Source organism: Epargyreus clarus, unplaced genomic scaffold (assembly GCF_041222505.1).
Source record: "Epargyreus clarus isolate Ecla_fem2 unplaced genomic scaffold, WU_Ecla_fem_2.2 ptg000019l, whole genome shotgun sequence".
Lineage (NCBI taxonomy): Eukaryota > Metazoa > Arthropoda > Insecta > Lepidoptera > Hesperiidae > Epargyreus > Epargyreus clarus.
Window position 1 is genome coordinate 14,216,180 of NW_027332227.1, and position 17,312 is coordinate 14,233,491.

The 17,312-nt window shown below is 33.9% G+C and overlaps 1 protein-coding gene across 1 annotated transcript in view; it reads right to left on the reverse strand.

Moving 5' to 3' along the window:
• Positions 1-1,402: 1,402 nt before the first annotated feature.
• The window catches only part of LOC140750022 (V-type proton ATPase 116 kDa subunit a 1), a 36,557-nt gene continuing 20,647 nt past the window's right edge, over positions 1,403-17,312 (reverse strand). Inside the window, exons 3-14 of the mRNA XM_073083312.1 lie at positions 15,258-15,425; positions 14,322-14,648; positions 11,003-11,179; positions 8,977-9,189; positions 7,940-8,090; positions 7,229-7,605; positions 6,816-6,925; positions 6,598-6,725; positions 6,214-6,431; positions 5,617-5,782; positions 5,242-5,413; positions 1,403-4,783 (exon numbers count right to left, since the gene is read on the reverse strand). Of these exons, the coding sequence (XP_072939413.1) occupies positions 4,657-4,783; positions 5,242-5,413; positions 5,617-5,782; positions 6,214-6,431; positions 6,598-6,725; positions 6,816-6,925; positions 7,229-7,605; positions 7,940-8,090; positions 8,977-9,189; positions 11,003-11,179; positions 14,322-14,648; positions 15,258-15,425 (2,334 nt within the window). The 3' untranslated portion in view covers positions 1,403-4,656. The remainder of the gene's footprint in view (positions 4,784-5,241; positions 5,414-5,616; positions 5,783-6,213; positions 6,432-6,597; positions 6,726-6,815; positions 6,926-7,228; positions 7,606-7,939; positions 8,091-8,976; positions 9,190-11,002; positions 11,180-14,321; positions 14,649-15,257; positions 15,426-17,312) is intronic.

Genomic DNA, 17,312 nt, shown 5'->3' on the forward strand with positions numbered 1-17,312 from the left:
AATTTTTAAATTGTTAGTCTATAAATAGCCTACTCAAATTCGAAATTTGTTTTTCAATTTTTCTAGGCAATCATTGAGAAATTTCATCTTTGGTAGGCAATTCTTTTAAGGTTGATTAGGATTAATGAACACCAGCGTATACTTCTAGCTTGGTTTGTAATCTAGGTACATTTATAATCATTTAGATTTAAAGGAAGGGTTAAATAAGACACGATTTCATAAAATTTTCGTTTATTAAGGAATGGTGTAAAATAATTAAACAAACAATTATATTATCTGATCTAGAATACTTTTGTATTGTAAATTGTGATGTGATGTGTACGTGGTTTTAATAAAGACTATTTGCTATGTGTGTTTTATCTATTATATAAATATGATATAAAATAATATTTAATATAATATCTAAAAGATCGGCTTTGTAAATCGAAGGCGGTTCAAAAACAGTGATAGGTATCGATTTCAATATAAATAAAGGGTTTTAAAACATTTATTTTCAGACATCTTACAAATCTATAAAGTCGAAGTATCTGTGATTTTTTATAAGCCTGTGAAATCATAAGTTGCATATTTGTACCTTAGTGGCTTTGTTTTATTTTTTCCTATTTTTTTGTATGATTCTATTTTGAAAATGGTGAAGTGGAATTTTATGCACTGGCAGAGGGGCTTGATGGAGATGCTGTACCTAATCGATTTTCAACTAAAACTTTTTTTATTATTAAAAACACCAGTCACGGGAGAGTGCTAGAGTAGTGAGAGAATTCCCGTAATGATTTTCAAAATGTTTTATTACTCATATTAAGACAATATTAAGTGGAACGAGAAGATTGTATACAGATATCTTTATCCAAATAATTATATACAGATTTAGAGATTATGTCAGAATTCTGTAGAGAAAAGATAATTATTAATAGGTACATATAATATTATGTACCTATTAATAATTAAAAAATTAATAACATATAATATTACAAGGCCACATTTTGGTCCATAATATTTACAATTATATTGAATAACAATTGCAATGATCTTTTGATTTTTTTTTAATTTTTATATCACAAAGAGTAAAATTGATGTATTTAATGACAGAATATTTATTTTAATCTATTTCTATAAAAAGAATTTCGCCAAAATTTGATGTTCAGAGATCATAAGCAATAATATGAACACTACAGATTTTAAATGACTATTCCTTTCATGTAAATTATGAGGTGTACAAATACAACTACCAACACAATAAATATATTACAAACAGGACAAACATTATGTTATAATGGATTTTTCACACAAGTTGCATACAAAGTACAAATTACAACAGCACTCCATATGTCGACACAAAGATGTCATTATCATTAGTAATAGTACAGTACAGTTACTATCTCATTTCTGACCATGATTTGTTTAGATTTCTATTTAGAGTTTGGGTGTTCTTCCTTTGTTGTGTGATTGTGTGTATGATACTCGCACAGGGAAATCTAGAAGAGTGGTTCTTTACTTACACAGGGAATTCTAGAGGAGAACATGAGTGTATTTTTCACAATAGAACAAACATAAGATTCCTGAAGAGACAGTGAGATCCCATGCGAAACTAAATCTAGAGCGCATAGGTCGGACATTTAAATCATTGAATATTTATTTTTATCAAAATTTTGATAATTTTTTGTATCCCTAAGGACTCAGTTGGAAGAACGACCAATAAAACTAATAGTCCTATATGAAACCGACCATACGAAACCAAGTTGCGTCTGAAGATTACGGTGACCGCTCAATGAAAATGACATTCACCACACTTCTATCAACTATCTACACAGCAGCGCTTGACACTATTATATTGCAGAAATAGGTTTCAGACCTTTCCTCAATTATTCGAAGCAATTACGTCGACCATTGACGGATGCCCCATTTGGAGACCGTCCACATGGCTCCACTCCAAATTGATGTACAGGTATCCGCAAAAGTTATTTCAAACTATTTATCTTAACTATCTGTGAAATTGCTTGAAAATTTTGAACTTTTAAAATAGATAACCTATCATTTGTTTTAAATTATATGAAGCTAGTAATATTTCAGAAAGTTAAGAACTTAAGATTGATTGATTTGTTTAGCAAAGTTCAAATAGCATTTTTGTTTTAAATCTACGTGTAGGATATTATATTTTATGGTGCAGTAGTAATAATGACATGTAAGTAGATTAATAATTTGTATCGCATCAATACAAATATTCGGATAAATACTCAAAATTAACTAATCAAACTAAAATTAAATATGTTTGTAACTCAAATATTTGTTGTCAGTGATTGAACCCAAGACACCAAAGAAGTAGCACTGTCTTTTCGCTGTAGAGGCATATGTAATATTAATGATATAATTATCATTCATATACTTAATTTAAGTAAAAAACAGACGAGGTCCATCAATTTATGTCGTATATTGATACAAACTGTTCAATAAATATTTTTGAACTCATTTCAAATGACTACAATTAATCTTGTTTCGAAATGTTATTTTTGGATTTTAGATAAAAAATATAACAACGAAAATACGCGAAACATTATGCCTACATTAATTTGCTATGTATTAATAAAAGTTGCAAATAACTTTTCCTTCTGAGTGTACAGTAATTACGCAACTATGATCTTGATCTTAATAACTTGTCGTCCAATCCAAACTAAAATAAGATATATTCATTATTTATTTGCACTATTACTATTTCAGCAGTGTTTAAAATATGACCTAGATTTTTAATGTAGTAATTTAGATTGATATAACAAATATGATTTGTGATATGTGATATTGCAACTAATCCTTTAGTGTATTGCATTTTACGTAGAAAATATTTATTTGCATCTAACTTCACTTCAACACTACCGTCCAATTTATGAAATCAAGTTAATTAGTAAAGCTTAGTATTACTACCGTGCACTGATACATTGTATTTGTAAAAAATTACTAAGTAGTTCTTTGCAAATATTATTCTACTCACTGTTATGTAGTAAAATACCGTTAATAGATCATTAAACAGGTAAACGTTACTAATTATTCTTAACATTCGCGTATTGTGGAGAGCTCGTTAATCAGCCAATTATATTTTGCGACAATATGGTGGGTTCTATCTTCCACATACGTCACTGGCACAGATCTTTCTTCACAACTTGTGAAAGTCAAAGCATCTACTCTACACGGGACATATATGTCTGCAACATACTAATTAATTAATAATAACTTCAAAAGTATTACAAAAATTATTTCAAGGCACTAGTAAATGTATTAACATTAAAATTTTTGATAATAAAATAACGTATAAGAGACGTCAATGATAATTGTGCATCATTGTAAGGATGCCGTTTCAGCACCTATTTAGGTATTGAAATTTATAATGAATGAAAGTAGAAAGTTAAAGTTGCAATGAATTAGTTACCAGACGTTACCTGTCTGTTCTATATCTAGGACAAAAACATATGCGGCAAAATATTGGTAAAATATATATCCAAGTCTTTGGTTTCAAACGATTATACAGGATAAGGCTATGATAGACTTAGAACTACTTAATTTAACTTATAACAATATGTACTTACTCAGTTAAATAATATATTAAAGATATATTGATAAAATACTTCTCTTAACAATCCACATTCCCACTGATGGGACTGAGCCCCATGCAATGGCGACAATAAAACTATGTGTTGCCAGAATCTTTGAAAAAATGTGTGTAGATGGCTAACTGCCCATACAATTTGTGTATCAATCAATTTATAATATTGAAACTATACCTACATATTCAATGCATGTTACCGTTGAGTTTAAAAGGTTGTTAGAACTATTGAATTTTGGATAAAATTGTCCATATATAAGGACTTCTAGCAATGCAATCTTTTTAGACATCTTAGCATTGGCTTTGTTGGTTGATGCTGGTAAAAAATGAACCCAATTAGAATTCATTCTTTAAAACTTCTTAAAATGTTAAATTACAATTTGGAATCGATAAAAAAAATATATACCCAACATTGACATAGTTAGTTTTGTATAGTGCTGTCATACAAACATAACGACTGGCGAGCAATTGTAGTACTTTTCTGTTTTATAGCGCTTTCAGTTCGGACGTTTAGTTTAAGGTCAACACACAGCATACAAATTTGTAAAAAAATGTATAAGGCGCCATCTACATTACTTTTAAAATAACGTGTAATACTAATATCTAATAATGATATTTCTCAAAATGTTCTAGACTCGATTTTTCTAATTACTACCTAAACCTTAGATGAGTAAAATACATAGATTGATCACCTTACAAGAAAGTGCGACCAGCTTTGAGACTTGAAATTGTTGCGTAAATAAAGTGTTGCCACGTCTCCTTTCAAAAATGTTTAAAAGAGTTATTTTTTTACGTAAATTACGGAGCATTATTTCTTTATACGTAAACTCTTTCTAAAAAGTTTTTTATTTCTCAAGAATTTATAATAAGTAAAAACATCCTCTTGTGGCCACTCAATGTGTTCACTCAATTTCATGACGATGAAGTATCTTTCTATTTTACTTATCAAAGCCTAAAACTAAAAACTAATCGAAATTTCCAAGGCAGTGTTCAGACAGAATGTCTTGATATAGAAATTTGATTTTCCACTAAGAAGTCGCTATGTAACAAGGCTTTTGCTCTGAACGTCATTCTGGGGGCGCACCGTTGGTCTGAGCTGGTGGTTCATCTTCGTCGTGTTCGAGGATATCTGCGAAGGAGAAAGGAACGAAGGCATACCCTTGTCCCTCGTAGAATTTGCTCATGAACTCCACCCTGTAAATAATTGCATGAACCATTGTTAGTTTACTCTTGAGGACGTATAGGCAAAGAAAGACATACATACAAGGACATACAGAAAGGTCACGCAGGTTAAATAGCCTCCATTACAAACAAACATAAACGCCTATATTTTAAATTAGTTAATACCTTACTACTTTTAGAAGTCTTTCCCTAAAGATCATTAAGCATAGATAATGTTGAGTTCCTTCTCTAATCTAAGACAAATTCTCACCCGCAATTTAGTTCTACTTTCTACTTATGGTTGTACTGAAGTTCATCACAATATAAAGTTCTGTCCTCTGTCTTATAAATGTTGCGCGCTGCATTATAGTTTCATGGCGTGATCACAAGTCATTTTAATTTAGTTTCCAGGTACTAGTTTTATGATTTATATCGTAATTTCAGTGACCATTTCATATGATATAATAAATTTATATTCACTATTTACTTACCAGTGCAGCCTAAGTGTGTGCAAGAAGGCTGACAATCCCTCCATCAGGACAAGGATGGCAAGGGTGAAAAACGCCCAAATTGCGAAAATCACATAGAGAATTACGGGTCCTGCAGGAAGACCCCATAACATCCCCATCCGGAGTACTCTTTGCCATAATACTGCTGACAGTTCTGTAAAATGAAAATATTTTTTATGACATTATAACTTGTTTCAATCAAAATTATAATACAAAATGGTAGCATTCCTATTTACCTCTCACTTGCTATTTATAACGTGTAAGGAAGAAAGATTAATAATCCGTTATTTTAGATGTCTAGCTTTATTAAATCAAGTTATACTTTAATAAATGAATGGTGAAAGTATTCACACTCACGAGCATGAGCCAGCGACAACGCCCACAATCTCAGATACGACGCCGTATGGGACACAGTTCCCAACACATATTCGATAGTGTGTATGGCTTGCGTGATCAAAATCTCTCCCATACCGTCTTCGGGTTCTTTCACCACGTCACCGCTTTCAACACCTTGTTGGTATTGCTGAAATAAAACGGATTATTGATAACAATGACTATCTTTCCTTTTGTAACTCGATTTATTATCGCGTTACAAAACTGTATTTACTGAGATTAGTTTAATGCCCTTTAAGTAATGTATGCAATCATTAGGTAAGTTTTATGTTGTATATATAAATAAAATACAAACAAATTCACACTTTATCTTTATCTTTATGTAAAATTCTCACATATTCAATTATAATGGGACGCTATCAAAGGCTTTCGACGGGTCGTTGAAAATTTAAATCTAATTTTGCTTTGAGTCACTTCTGTTATCAATTCCTGTATTTTAGTTTCTTTGTGGGTTATATATCAAAATCAGACATCAAATCAAAATTTTTCGTAAGTTAATTATTTTTATTTTACAACTTTATGTTGTCAGGACTTCATAATTAATACCAAATTATAATTTACCTTTCGCTTTTTAGCCGCCATCATTTGGTACACAGGTTTTCCAAACAGCATGACTGGGATACATAAAAAGGCAACTGCAAGGAACATCTTCTGGATCGTGTCCTGTCCGGGGAACATAAACGGAAGACAGCCCTCCCTGGCCTCAGTCTTCTTCATCAGCATCATGTTGATGAAGAGGATCAGGACTGATGGCGCGCAGGATGTGCCGTATGCTGGATCTGGCGAATAAATGTAAGAAAAGTGTAAACATCGAATCAGAAACAAATTGGATAACTGTTTTATGAAATTTTTAGCACTAGAATTTAAAATTTTAGATTAATAATGATGTTAATACCTAAATAAATTTAAAATTTTAGATTAATAAATGATGATTCCAAAAAATACCTGTGGAGTTAGCGGAGTACATTATCCACTTCAAGAACATTAGTATACACAGATACCAGAACAGCAGCATCAAAAAGAGTATCTGCGGTATGTACTGCAGGTATATCATTTCAGTTTTCTTGAAGAAGCTGAAAATGATCATACATTAGCATACGATAAATTTCAAATTTGGTTAGAAAAGCACTACGTCGTCTAATTTCTAGGAATACAGTAATTACTTGAAGTTTACCACACTCATTGTTACCCCGAACGCCATGTGTATCACGCCGAATATTATTGACAGTTTCATCTTGAAGGAGTTTAGGAAAATAATGTTGTTAGACGCGAACTGGAATCAAGAAAATTATTTAATTATTAACAATATATAGTAAAAGTACTACTATAGTTAGTATTTGTGACAAAATACTTATTATTATTACTTATTTAATTTTAGTAATATCCTCTACCGATTAATTTCTTTATATATCGTAAATCGTCGTAAAAATATATCGTATGTAATCTATTATAGGGTATATGCGAGAAGTATTAAATATTTAGGTTTCAGTATGATTTTGGGTCTCAATACTACTTTATACACATTTTACGCTTATGATGTAAATCAGAAATAGGTTCAATTTTTTTTAATACGCACCTGCCAAGCTGGGTCTATCCCCAATGGATAAGGTCCTGGAGTATACGCCTCTGCGGGATCCAAATCAAAGTTCTTTTGCGTGCTATTCAACGTCGCCATATCGTAAACATTTCTCCAGCTACTCCCAAATATGTTCAGGGATTTAGAGAACACATCGTTGTAAATCAAGCCAGTGTACATAGAAAATAGTCCCATAAGTAATATAATGTAGCGGCCTCCGAAGAAAATGTTCCAAATTTCGTTGTCTGTTTTGTTTTTGGATAACTTCTTTTCGAAGATGACGGTGAAGGCAGCAAACGTAGTCATGATGATGCCGTGGCCCAAGTCGCCGAACATCACGGCGAAGAGAAATGGGAATGTTATTATCGTGTACAACGCTGGAAAAGAATATAAAGATAATGTAATGATTTTGACACTTCTAATAGATCAGAAAAGAGATTACTTAGAGAGAGAGAGACTTAGTGGTATGGTGTGGCATTTTGCTTTGTGAACAAATATTTTACTAGTTTAATACTGGTTCGTTATTGTAACTTTCTTTTCAAATTAACTATTTTACGTAAATTAACTATTATTTTTAAATGAAACGTACGTAATTATGCTCTTACACTAAATAAATAATTCTACCAAAGAAAAATCTGAGTTTTAATCCTTCCATTAGGTCAAATCGACTACTTTTTGCACTTTAAGGTTTTTCACAGCTTCGGCACTAACCTGGATTTACTTCTCTATAGCTGGCGATTCCATAGGAGTCAATGAGGTTTTGGAAGCCTCTTGTGAATTTGTTGGTGCGGTTGAATGTCGGTGGAATCTCGTGGGTTGGTACGTGGTGTAAGATCGACGGTATGGGGCTGCCACTGGCTTTCTGTGGATAAAAATGCCATTAAAAGTCAGCATATAGGATGAACAATAATACGGCATCTCCTTAACTTTATTTTTTATTACATCCCGCTTAAGCTTTTTGTAATTATATGCATATATGTAAATACATTTTTTTTTAATCATTCATTATATTATGATTCATTTCTACTACAGCAGCAATCTCCGTAAATCTAGCTTTAGTAAGAGTATTTACGAGTATAATACTGTGTTTTGTTTTCTTGATAGGAGAGGAACACATAATATCAAACTTAAATTATTTTTCATCATCATCATCAACCCATTATTGTCCCACTGCTGGGCACGGGTCTCCTCTCGGAATGTGAAGGATTAGGCCATAGTCCACCGCGCTGGCCAAGTGCGTATTGGTAGACTTCACATACCTTTAAGATTTTTTTTTATAATTCTCTCAGGTATGCAGGTTTCCTCACGATGTTTTCCTTCACCGTTTTAAGCAAGTGATAATTAATTTCTAATACGCACATAATTTTGAAAAATCAGAGGTGCGTGCCAGGGATTTGAGCCTCGGACCCCTCGATTGAGAGTCCGAGTTTCCTAACCACTAGGCTATCACTGCTTTTTTGTATTATGGCTATCACTGCTTTATTGTATTACAAAGTAAAAATAATTTACTTTGTTGTAATGTATAGCAGGATAGCGATATATTTCTGAACGACTGAAATAAACTCCAACCTATCTTAGGTTAATTATTAGATGCTTACAGGCTGAAAGAGCCATACAATTAGGCGAATTTAATATTCATAACATTTTCATGCATTCGATTCATTGGATGTTTAACATTAAGCCATCTTTTTATAACATCCACGAAAACAATGTAGTTTTTAATTATTATTTTTGTTAAAACAACGTACCACCCCATCATCCAGCGCCTTTTGCAATATATGAAGATCTCGTCTCGGCACCCAGCACTCAGCGATAAGGCACTTCTTCACGATGTCCATGCTGAACATGTTCAGAGTGTGGTAGATCGCCTTCTCCTTCCTCACCGCCACCATCCAGGTGCTGATGTCTGTGGCTATGTTGTTCAGGAACAGGCGTCTGTGCTGCTCTGTTTGTTCTAGGACCTGTGAGTACGTAAAAAAATGCTTGTCTAAAACTGTAATTCTTGTACTATTTTTTAATTAAGGTATAGGTATATTTTAAGTAAGGTATTATAGACACAGGTAAATAAGTTGAAACAGTTTTTAAATAAAAAAATAATAATTAGTTTTGAATATAGGATCATGATGAGATAAGCTAGGCAAGCTTCACATTTTTTATAATATCGAAGTAGAACACGAGCAAGCAGTCCATCTGATGGTAAGTGGACACTGCCGCAATATTTATATCTTTATTGTATCACCTCTTACAAAAAGTTATGGTACATGGCGAACTTAGTGCCTGATAGCATTCTCTACCAGTGAACCCTGGAAGGATGTAGAGAATTTGCCGCAGGTGTTAAAACATAAACATTACTTATAATACACAATCTATATATTGTATATACAAAATACAATATACATACATACATGTGTACAATAAGAATAGGCACCTTGCCTATTCTTATACAATAATTATAATTCCCATACAATAATAATAGGACAAAATGCGACAAGGTCGCAGTTTACAATTCTAGAAGTATTGGTTTCTTAACTGATGGTATTTCCTATCAGTAATCAGTCGTTACGACAATCAATAAAATTTATACCTTGGCACCGTTCATTATTATGTAAATGTTGCACTCATTGGTGATATCTATATCAATAAGATATCGACATTCATTATATTATGTGTATCATATTTTAGATACGAGTCTTATATTATATCATCATCAACCCATTACTGTCCCACTGCTGGGCACGGGTCTCCTCTCAGAATGAGAAGGATTAGGCCATAGTCCACCGCGCTGGCCAAGTGCGTATTGGTAGACTTCACATACCTTTAAGATTTTTTTATAAATCTCTCAGGTATGCAGGTTTCCTCACGATGTTTTCCTTCACCGTTTAACCAAGTGATAATTAATTTCTAATACGCACATAAATTTGAAAATCAGAGGTGCGTGCCTGGGATATGAACCTCGGACCCCTCGATCGAGAGGCCGCGTTTCTTAACCACTAGGCTATCACTGCTGCCCTATCTATAATCTATATTATATATTACATGCTTATTATTATTTTAATAAACAATGGTTTTACCGCGCATTTATTAGCTTAACCTGTATGTATCTGGGTATGTAACCGAAGCTGTATTTAACATCAAAGATTACAATAATAATAAAAATATAATACTAAGTAAATTTAAATTAACTAAAAGTAAGTGCATACAATAAATGCTTATATTTTCTTATTTTAAAGATGGCAGATCTCAATGTAGACGAACTTTGACTGAATAATGATGAAAATGTCTAAAAAAATGCAAATATAAATTTTATATTACTCATTTACCATCCGATAATTAGGTTAATTATCTTTTTTACTTATTCTGACTTGTAATTTTTATTTTGTTAATTACAAGTTTCATTGCCCTCGTGGGAACACTACGCACTGTTCAACTTAATATAAATTTACGAAAATACTTAGGAAAATTACTTTTTGTTTCGAAAGTTAGCTATAAATATTTGAAGTAGGTACATAACAAGAAGTATATTTAATTGTTTAAGGGTTTATTAGCTTTAAGGGTGATTAACCAGATGTTTTGTAAGTTAAAAATTGTAGAACTGTGTTCTGATTTGAAGGTGATAAGAACTAAAATCCTAAAATGTTTTCCTTCACAATTATTGGAAGTGATAATTTATTTCTAATATACAGAAAATGGAGTATATTATCCATTGTTAAGCTTGACTTGCGCTTCTTTCATTCTAGAATAATTTACCTACGAATTCGTTTTTTATCAACTTACCATTTCCAAGTCCTTAATCCTGGATTCCACACCAGACATCATGTCTTGCTGTTCCTTGTAGGTAGCTGGGCAGGGGTACAGGGTAGCTTGGAAACCATGGCAGACTTTCTTGACGCGGAGTTTAATCTGCTCTCCATGGAAGAACACCAGGAATACCGTCTTCTGGAGCTCGTGACCCTAGAAGAAGAGGTTCTTGATAGCAATGGTAATGACAAACCACTTATAATAATGTTATGGATGATGGATGATGATGAAGATGGATGGATGCTAATTGGATTGAATTATTCGGAGACCCATGTTAGTTTTGTTGCCTGAAAATCCCCACTAATTAACCATAAATGTTTTAATACGAATTTACCTCATAAATACTAGTATTATGATTTAATTAATCTAAAATCCGTATATCTGTTATGTGTTATAGAAATATTCCTAAATAACACATTTTTAATCAAATTTACCTTATGAACGTAAATAAATTAATCGAACTATTCCACTCAACAGAATCAATACCTAAAATCTATATTTCTAAAATGTTTTCGTTGTCGATATTATTCGTTGGTCATGTTTGAAGTGTTATTTACAAACATTAAACGCTAGGTTTGAAAGTTTTCCACACTTGTGTCATACGGTTGAAGAGTTAACTCAATACTGCGTCACACCTTGTAGCCACAGGAACAAATATCGCTTTGTACCCAACTCTGATAGAAAGAGGGATACCTGAATATGTATGTTTTTTGATAGCAAGTATGCATCCTTATTTCTTTAACAGAGGATATGTAATAAACGGCTTGATGGTTCTACTAGTACCACACTAGGCTTTTTTCTTGTGTCGTGGGTGCCATGGACACACAAAAACGAAACCATAAACACCCAGACCCAGAACAAAATTAATTATTTAATATATCCAGCAAACCTATATCTACTATACGTGCATGCTCGTAAGGAAAATACTTAATAGATCAATACATACACAAATACAATTTCCTATAAAAGCAGCCAGTAAGTTTACTTAACGCCGGAAAAATACTAACTTATTAAATTTACCAGTACCAAAAACATATTACGGGAAAAGGAATATTAAATGCGAAGGTGCCAAAATGTACAATGATTTGCCGGAAAACATAACAAAAATTAAATCTGTTATAAAACTTAAAAAAATATTAAAAGAACATATCTTAAAATAAAGACTAGAAAGTACAATTACAACGTTGAATACACATACTCATACAACGCTCATACAATAAGTAACACATAAACACACGTACTCACACAAACACCCACACATGCGCGCACGCACATACACACACACACATACACAAACACGCACCCAAACACGCACCCAAACACGCACCTAAACACACACACACACACGCACACTCACATACACACACAAACACACACACAAACACACATTTACACGCACAACACATATAGGCATACCGGACACATAATAATTATTACTTTTAAGTTTCTGATTCTAACTGATGTAAAAGTCTTATGAGAAATAAAGATTCTTAAACCTAAACCTAACCTAATATGTCTAAACAGAGATCGAACTTAGAACCCACTGTGTATCAGATCGGCATGGTGACCGCTCCGCCACGTGGGTCGTCGCTACATAATAAATGAGGTGTCGTAATGTCGTTAGATTCGTCTTGTAGATCAATTGGCGGTCATTATATACAATTGAAAAAAACTGAGATGGCATTTATTTTGTTCACGTAGTATTTTTTATATGTTATTTCAATAAAATAATGTAATGCAAGAAGAAAATACAACAGAATTGGCGCAGATCTAGACACAAAAAATCCAAACAATTTCATGTTTCGGTATTCAATACGCATAGAAAATGACAATTATTTAAAACCTACAGACAGAGATTCAACTTTATTTATTCGTCATGTTATGTCATGTCCAATGTTAACCTTTGGTAGGAAAAAAATGGATTTACGAGTTTAACAAACAAGAAAATTGAACATTGTGAATGCTCGAATTAGACAGCTAACTAGGCGTAAACTTGCATAGAAATAGCTGTTAGAGCTCAGTAAACCCTTAACAATGGATTTATTTTCTACTCCACTTCGCGTTCAACCCGTCACGCTAGTCACCTGAGATCGATATTAAAACTAGGGTTAACGACCCCAGCTACAAAGAAATAATAAGCAAACGAAGCAGCCGCAGTGAAATTATAGATTTTTATTCCTATGCGACTTTACTTTGTTCGTCGCGTGCAATTTTTAAATTTGTCTGAAAATTTCTTTAGGAGTAAATGTAGCTTGTTTTGAGTATGGTAACTATCTGTGTATGTAAATATATGTTTATCTAATTGCTTATTGTTTCAGAATAGTGGTAACGATTATCTAATTTTTACACAGTAATGGTCGTTCATACTAGCTCGGCCCACCAATTTTACTGACACATCTTGCTGTACATATTAAGAGTCACCAGGTTTTGTTCACATTCGATCAGATTTGAATAGTAAGATGGCTCAGTTAGCAAACGGTAAAACGGTGTCGGGCGTACGTAATATAAACGGGTCCAGAGTCTCTATTCTTAGTATTAAATTACTGTGAAATGACAGTGATAAAAAAAGGAAATATTGCTAGTGTTATGGGAATTTGCATAATTTTATATTTCAGTGTAAATAATATTAAAATAATAATGTTATTTATTCGAATAGTTTTAATAATATACATTTTATATCTATTTAATTTTAAAAGTTTCATACAGAAACAATCTACATAATAATGAAGTATAAAATAAACAGTATGATGGATCTGACCTGGATTTACTACACTGATTCGTTTTTAATTACCGCCAGGACACAACTTTACATACTGTCATTAAGCTTTCAAATGATAGTGATTAGAACTATTTAAGTACAATTTAGATTAATGATTGGCTCCAACATACCAGTGGATTAAAATGATTGAGTAAAAATATTGACAATCATTAATTGAAAATTGATAATCCTAGAACATAAGCATAAAGATACATGATAATTTTTTTTTAGACGACCCGCGTGGCAGGCTGGTCATCATACTGGAGCACAGAGGCATCCGGACTCGATCCCTGGTCAGACATATTTTTGAACAATTAATTTAATTTGTTTTCTGGGTCTGGATGTTTGTGTATTCGTCTGAGTATGTCTATGGCATCCACGGCCCACGACACAGGGAACAGGGGTACAGGGGACACAGCCTAGTGTGGACCTATGAATGTAGAAAGCGAAAGAAAATATTTTAGTCTAAGCTTTTCTCATTTGAGAAATTGCAACAGTGAAATTTGATGAGGATATAACAAATAAAAATAAAGTCACCGTAACAGGATCTTTCAGAGGCTCCTCAATCTGCGCTTGCTTGAAGAATATATTTCCATGTGATATCCTCCAGAGCATTCTTTCGAAGGATGGAACCCTTGGTGTTGCTACAACTCCAGCTATGAATCCAAGATGGCCCAAAACTCCTTCATTGTTGTATATCTGAACGGACGCCGATATCTTCCTGTGAGCGCTGTGGTCTTGAAAGAATGTTTGAGTCTTTTCGATCAAAAGCTTCAGCTCTTTCAGGGAAAGATAGTCAGTTTTCAGATTCTGTGCGTTTCGGGTTATCTCCTGGATTTCTGATTCGATGTAGTCTATTCTTTCCTGTAATAGAAAAGTTATCTTTGTAATGTATCTGGATTGGTAAGAATATTTTTCATCATAGTTTTAGTTATTATTCATTTAATAATTCATTCTGCAACCATATTACTCTACTTATGTGTAAATCCTCCATTTTTGTGGTGAAGAAACCTTGTATGGATTCCTCTGAGCTGCGGGGACAGTGGAGAGGATATATCGAACTCCTACCAGCTGAAAGCTCACGGTGTTCCTCTGGATTCTCTTTGTCGGGATCACGGGTACGCTAATAGCGCCTGTCCGCGGTCCCGCTGGCATGAGTAAATCCTATAAAAGAGAATCTTCAGCGATGTTTTGGTCGAGCTAATTTACTTTATGTTATAATTTCGATAAGCATATTTTTAGTACACGGGGTTTAATAACGTAATGGTACTTAGCAAAGATTGAGGCGTTGGTGCATTCCAACTTTAATGAAATCTATACTCTTACATAATCCGCACTGCAGTGTCTGCTATTTTCCTTCCCAATAGTGATCTATTGGACTCCGTATTCAAGGGGAATATTTAAATGTTGGTAGAGTCGCCTGTAATCTAACCTATTCTCACTTAGTCCATAGTATAATGTATGCAACTTTACCTCCAATATGTTAATCTCTCGCGGGCTCAGTATCCGCGGCGACGGTTTGGGCGGTGGTGGGGGCTCGGGCAGCTCGCCCGCCACCCAGCGCAGCTTGCGCTCCATCTCGCTACATCGCCTGACTTCGCTCACGTAGCGACGCTGGAAGTCGTTGACATGAGGGTTGAGCTGTGGGAAATTAGTTTAGTATTAATGGACGTTGAACTTCGTAAACAATATACTATAAATCATAAAGGTTAACGACATATAATCGTAATGTAAATAATAAGTTACACGGCGTGTATACACCTGAAGACTAAGTTGGAATTCCTAACTAAGTCTTTAGGTGTAGCAACGTATCTGTGTTGATGTGATATAGAACTCTAATTTGTCCACGGTCTAAAGGTTTGATGTCCACGGGCGCCAGGAGCCATTTACTTTATGGGGTACATAGACTATATGGTCGTCGCTTATTTAAATAATATCAAAAATGACATATAAATTTTAGACCCTTTAACTGAAAAAAAGTAATTCTTACTTGCTATAACGTTGAAGGAAACCTACATGCAAGAAAATAGTTTTAAAGTTTTGTAGAGTTTAACAATTTGCACTTGGATAGCATGTAAACTATGTATAGCCCTTCTCACTTTAAAACGAGACCCGTGCCCAGCAGTGGGGCAATGACGGGTTAAGGACAAACAGAAAAAGACGTAACGTTGAAGCTACTAGAGTCAATAAATATATCTCAATTACCACGACATCCAGAGGGCAAACAGGACGGGCATACACGCATGTACTGTAACTACGAGTAATTTCATGGCATCAGAATATTTTTTTCACAATTGGTTATGTAACGATGCGTAATACATTAGATATGCCTGATTGCGGCTATACGACGAACTTACTACAACCTTGAATTACTAGCTAGGATAAAGGTAAATATGATTTCTTCTAGATTGTCAAGTGTTTAGATAGGCGCATAAATAGATGTATTATTGAAAATACATACTTGATTCATAAAGACTTATACCAATTGGATAGTTACTAGAGCTTAGTACCCTTAGCGTATTTACAAACATGACTGTTTTTGTATTTGTTTACGTATTTGCCCATTCATTTCTAATCAGCACCCTTATCAGACTGTAACAAAACTGCACGCTCGTCTGCTACTCATATATTATTAAAAAGTTAATAAACCAAAATCTGCTATATAGTAAGCCACATGACGCATGACGCATGCCGCTGCGGCTTCACAACATTTCTACTGACCCGCACTTGCCTCGTATATCAAACAGACGAGCGACAATTATTGTTTTTAATTGAAACGACAATGACCTCTGTCACGCGTGTTTTTAAAATAACGTCATGGACGCATTTGTTGGTACCATTAAACTCATTATTATCGTCAAACTCATAGACATCAATTGATGTTGTTAATTTTATGTGGAAAATTTCGTAATACTTTTTTAAGTTGAATCTACATCACTGTTTCAGTAGAGTGAACTCCAACATACAAATTCATGCATACATATTAATATGGACACGTCCACATATAATTGCTTATTGTTAAGTACAACAACAATAGACAATTATTAAAGTGAATCACGAATTGTCACTAGAATTAAATCGTCTAGACTGCACTGTACGTGAGGTAATCCGGTTCAAAGAGCTATCGGATGTAAGTAACGCATTATTGAACACGTTAAGCAGATTTTTTTTACAATATAGGAGTAGCAGACGAGCATGCAGCCCACCTGATGGTAAGTGGCTACTGCCGCCCATGGACATCTGTAATCAACCCCAGATAGGATTAGATATTCCTACCAGAGGTCGGCCACAGATGCGCCGCTACCCCTGAGGACTAAGCTGGAACGCCTCGGAAAAGTATGTCTCCCTTACCACACGCTTCAAAACGGAACACAGCAGCGCCTAACATTGCTGTTATTAGGCAGAAATAGGCAGTGGTGCCGCCGGGGACGAACCACAAAGGGTTCTACCACCTTTAAAGCAGCTGATTATCCAAGAACGGAGGTTCATCATAGGCATGGGGCTGTGGGTGTTAACGACTGCAGTAGA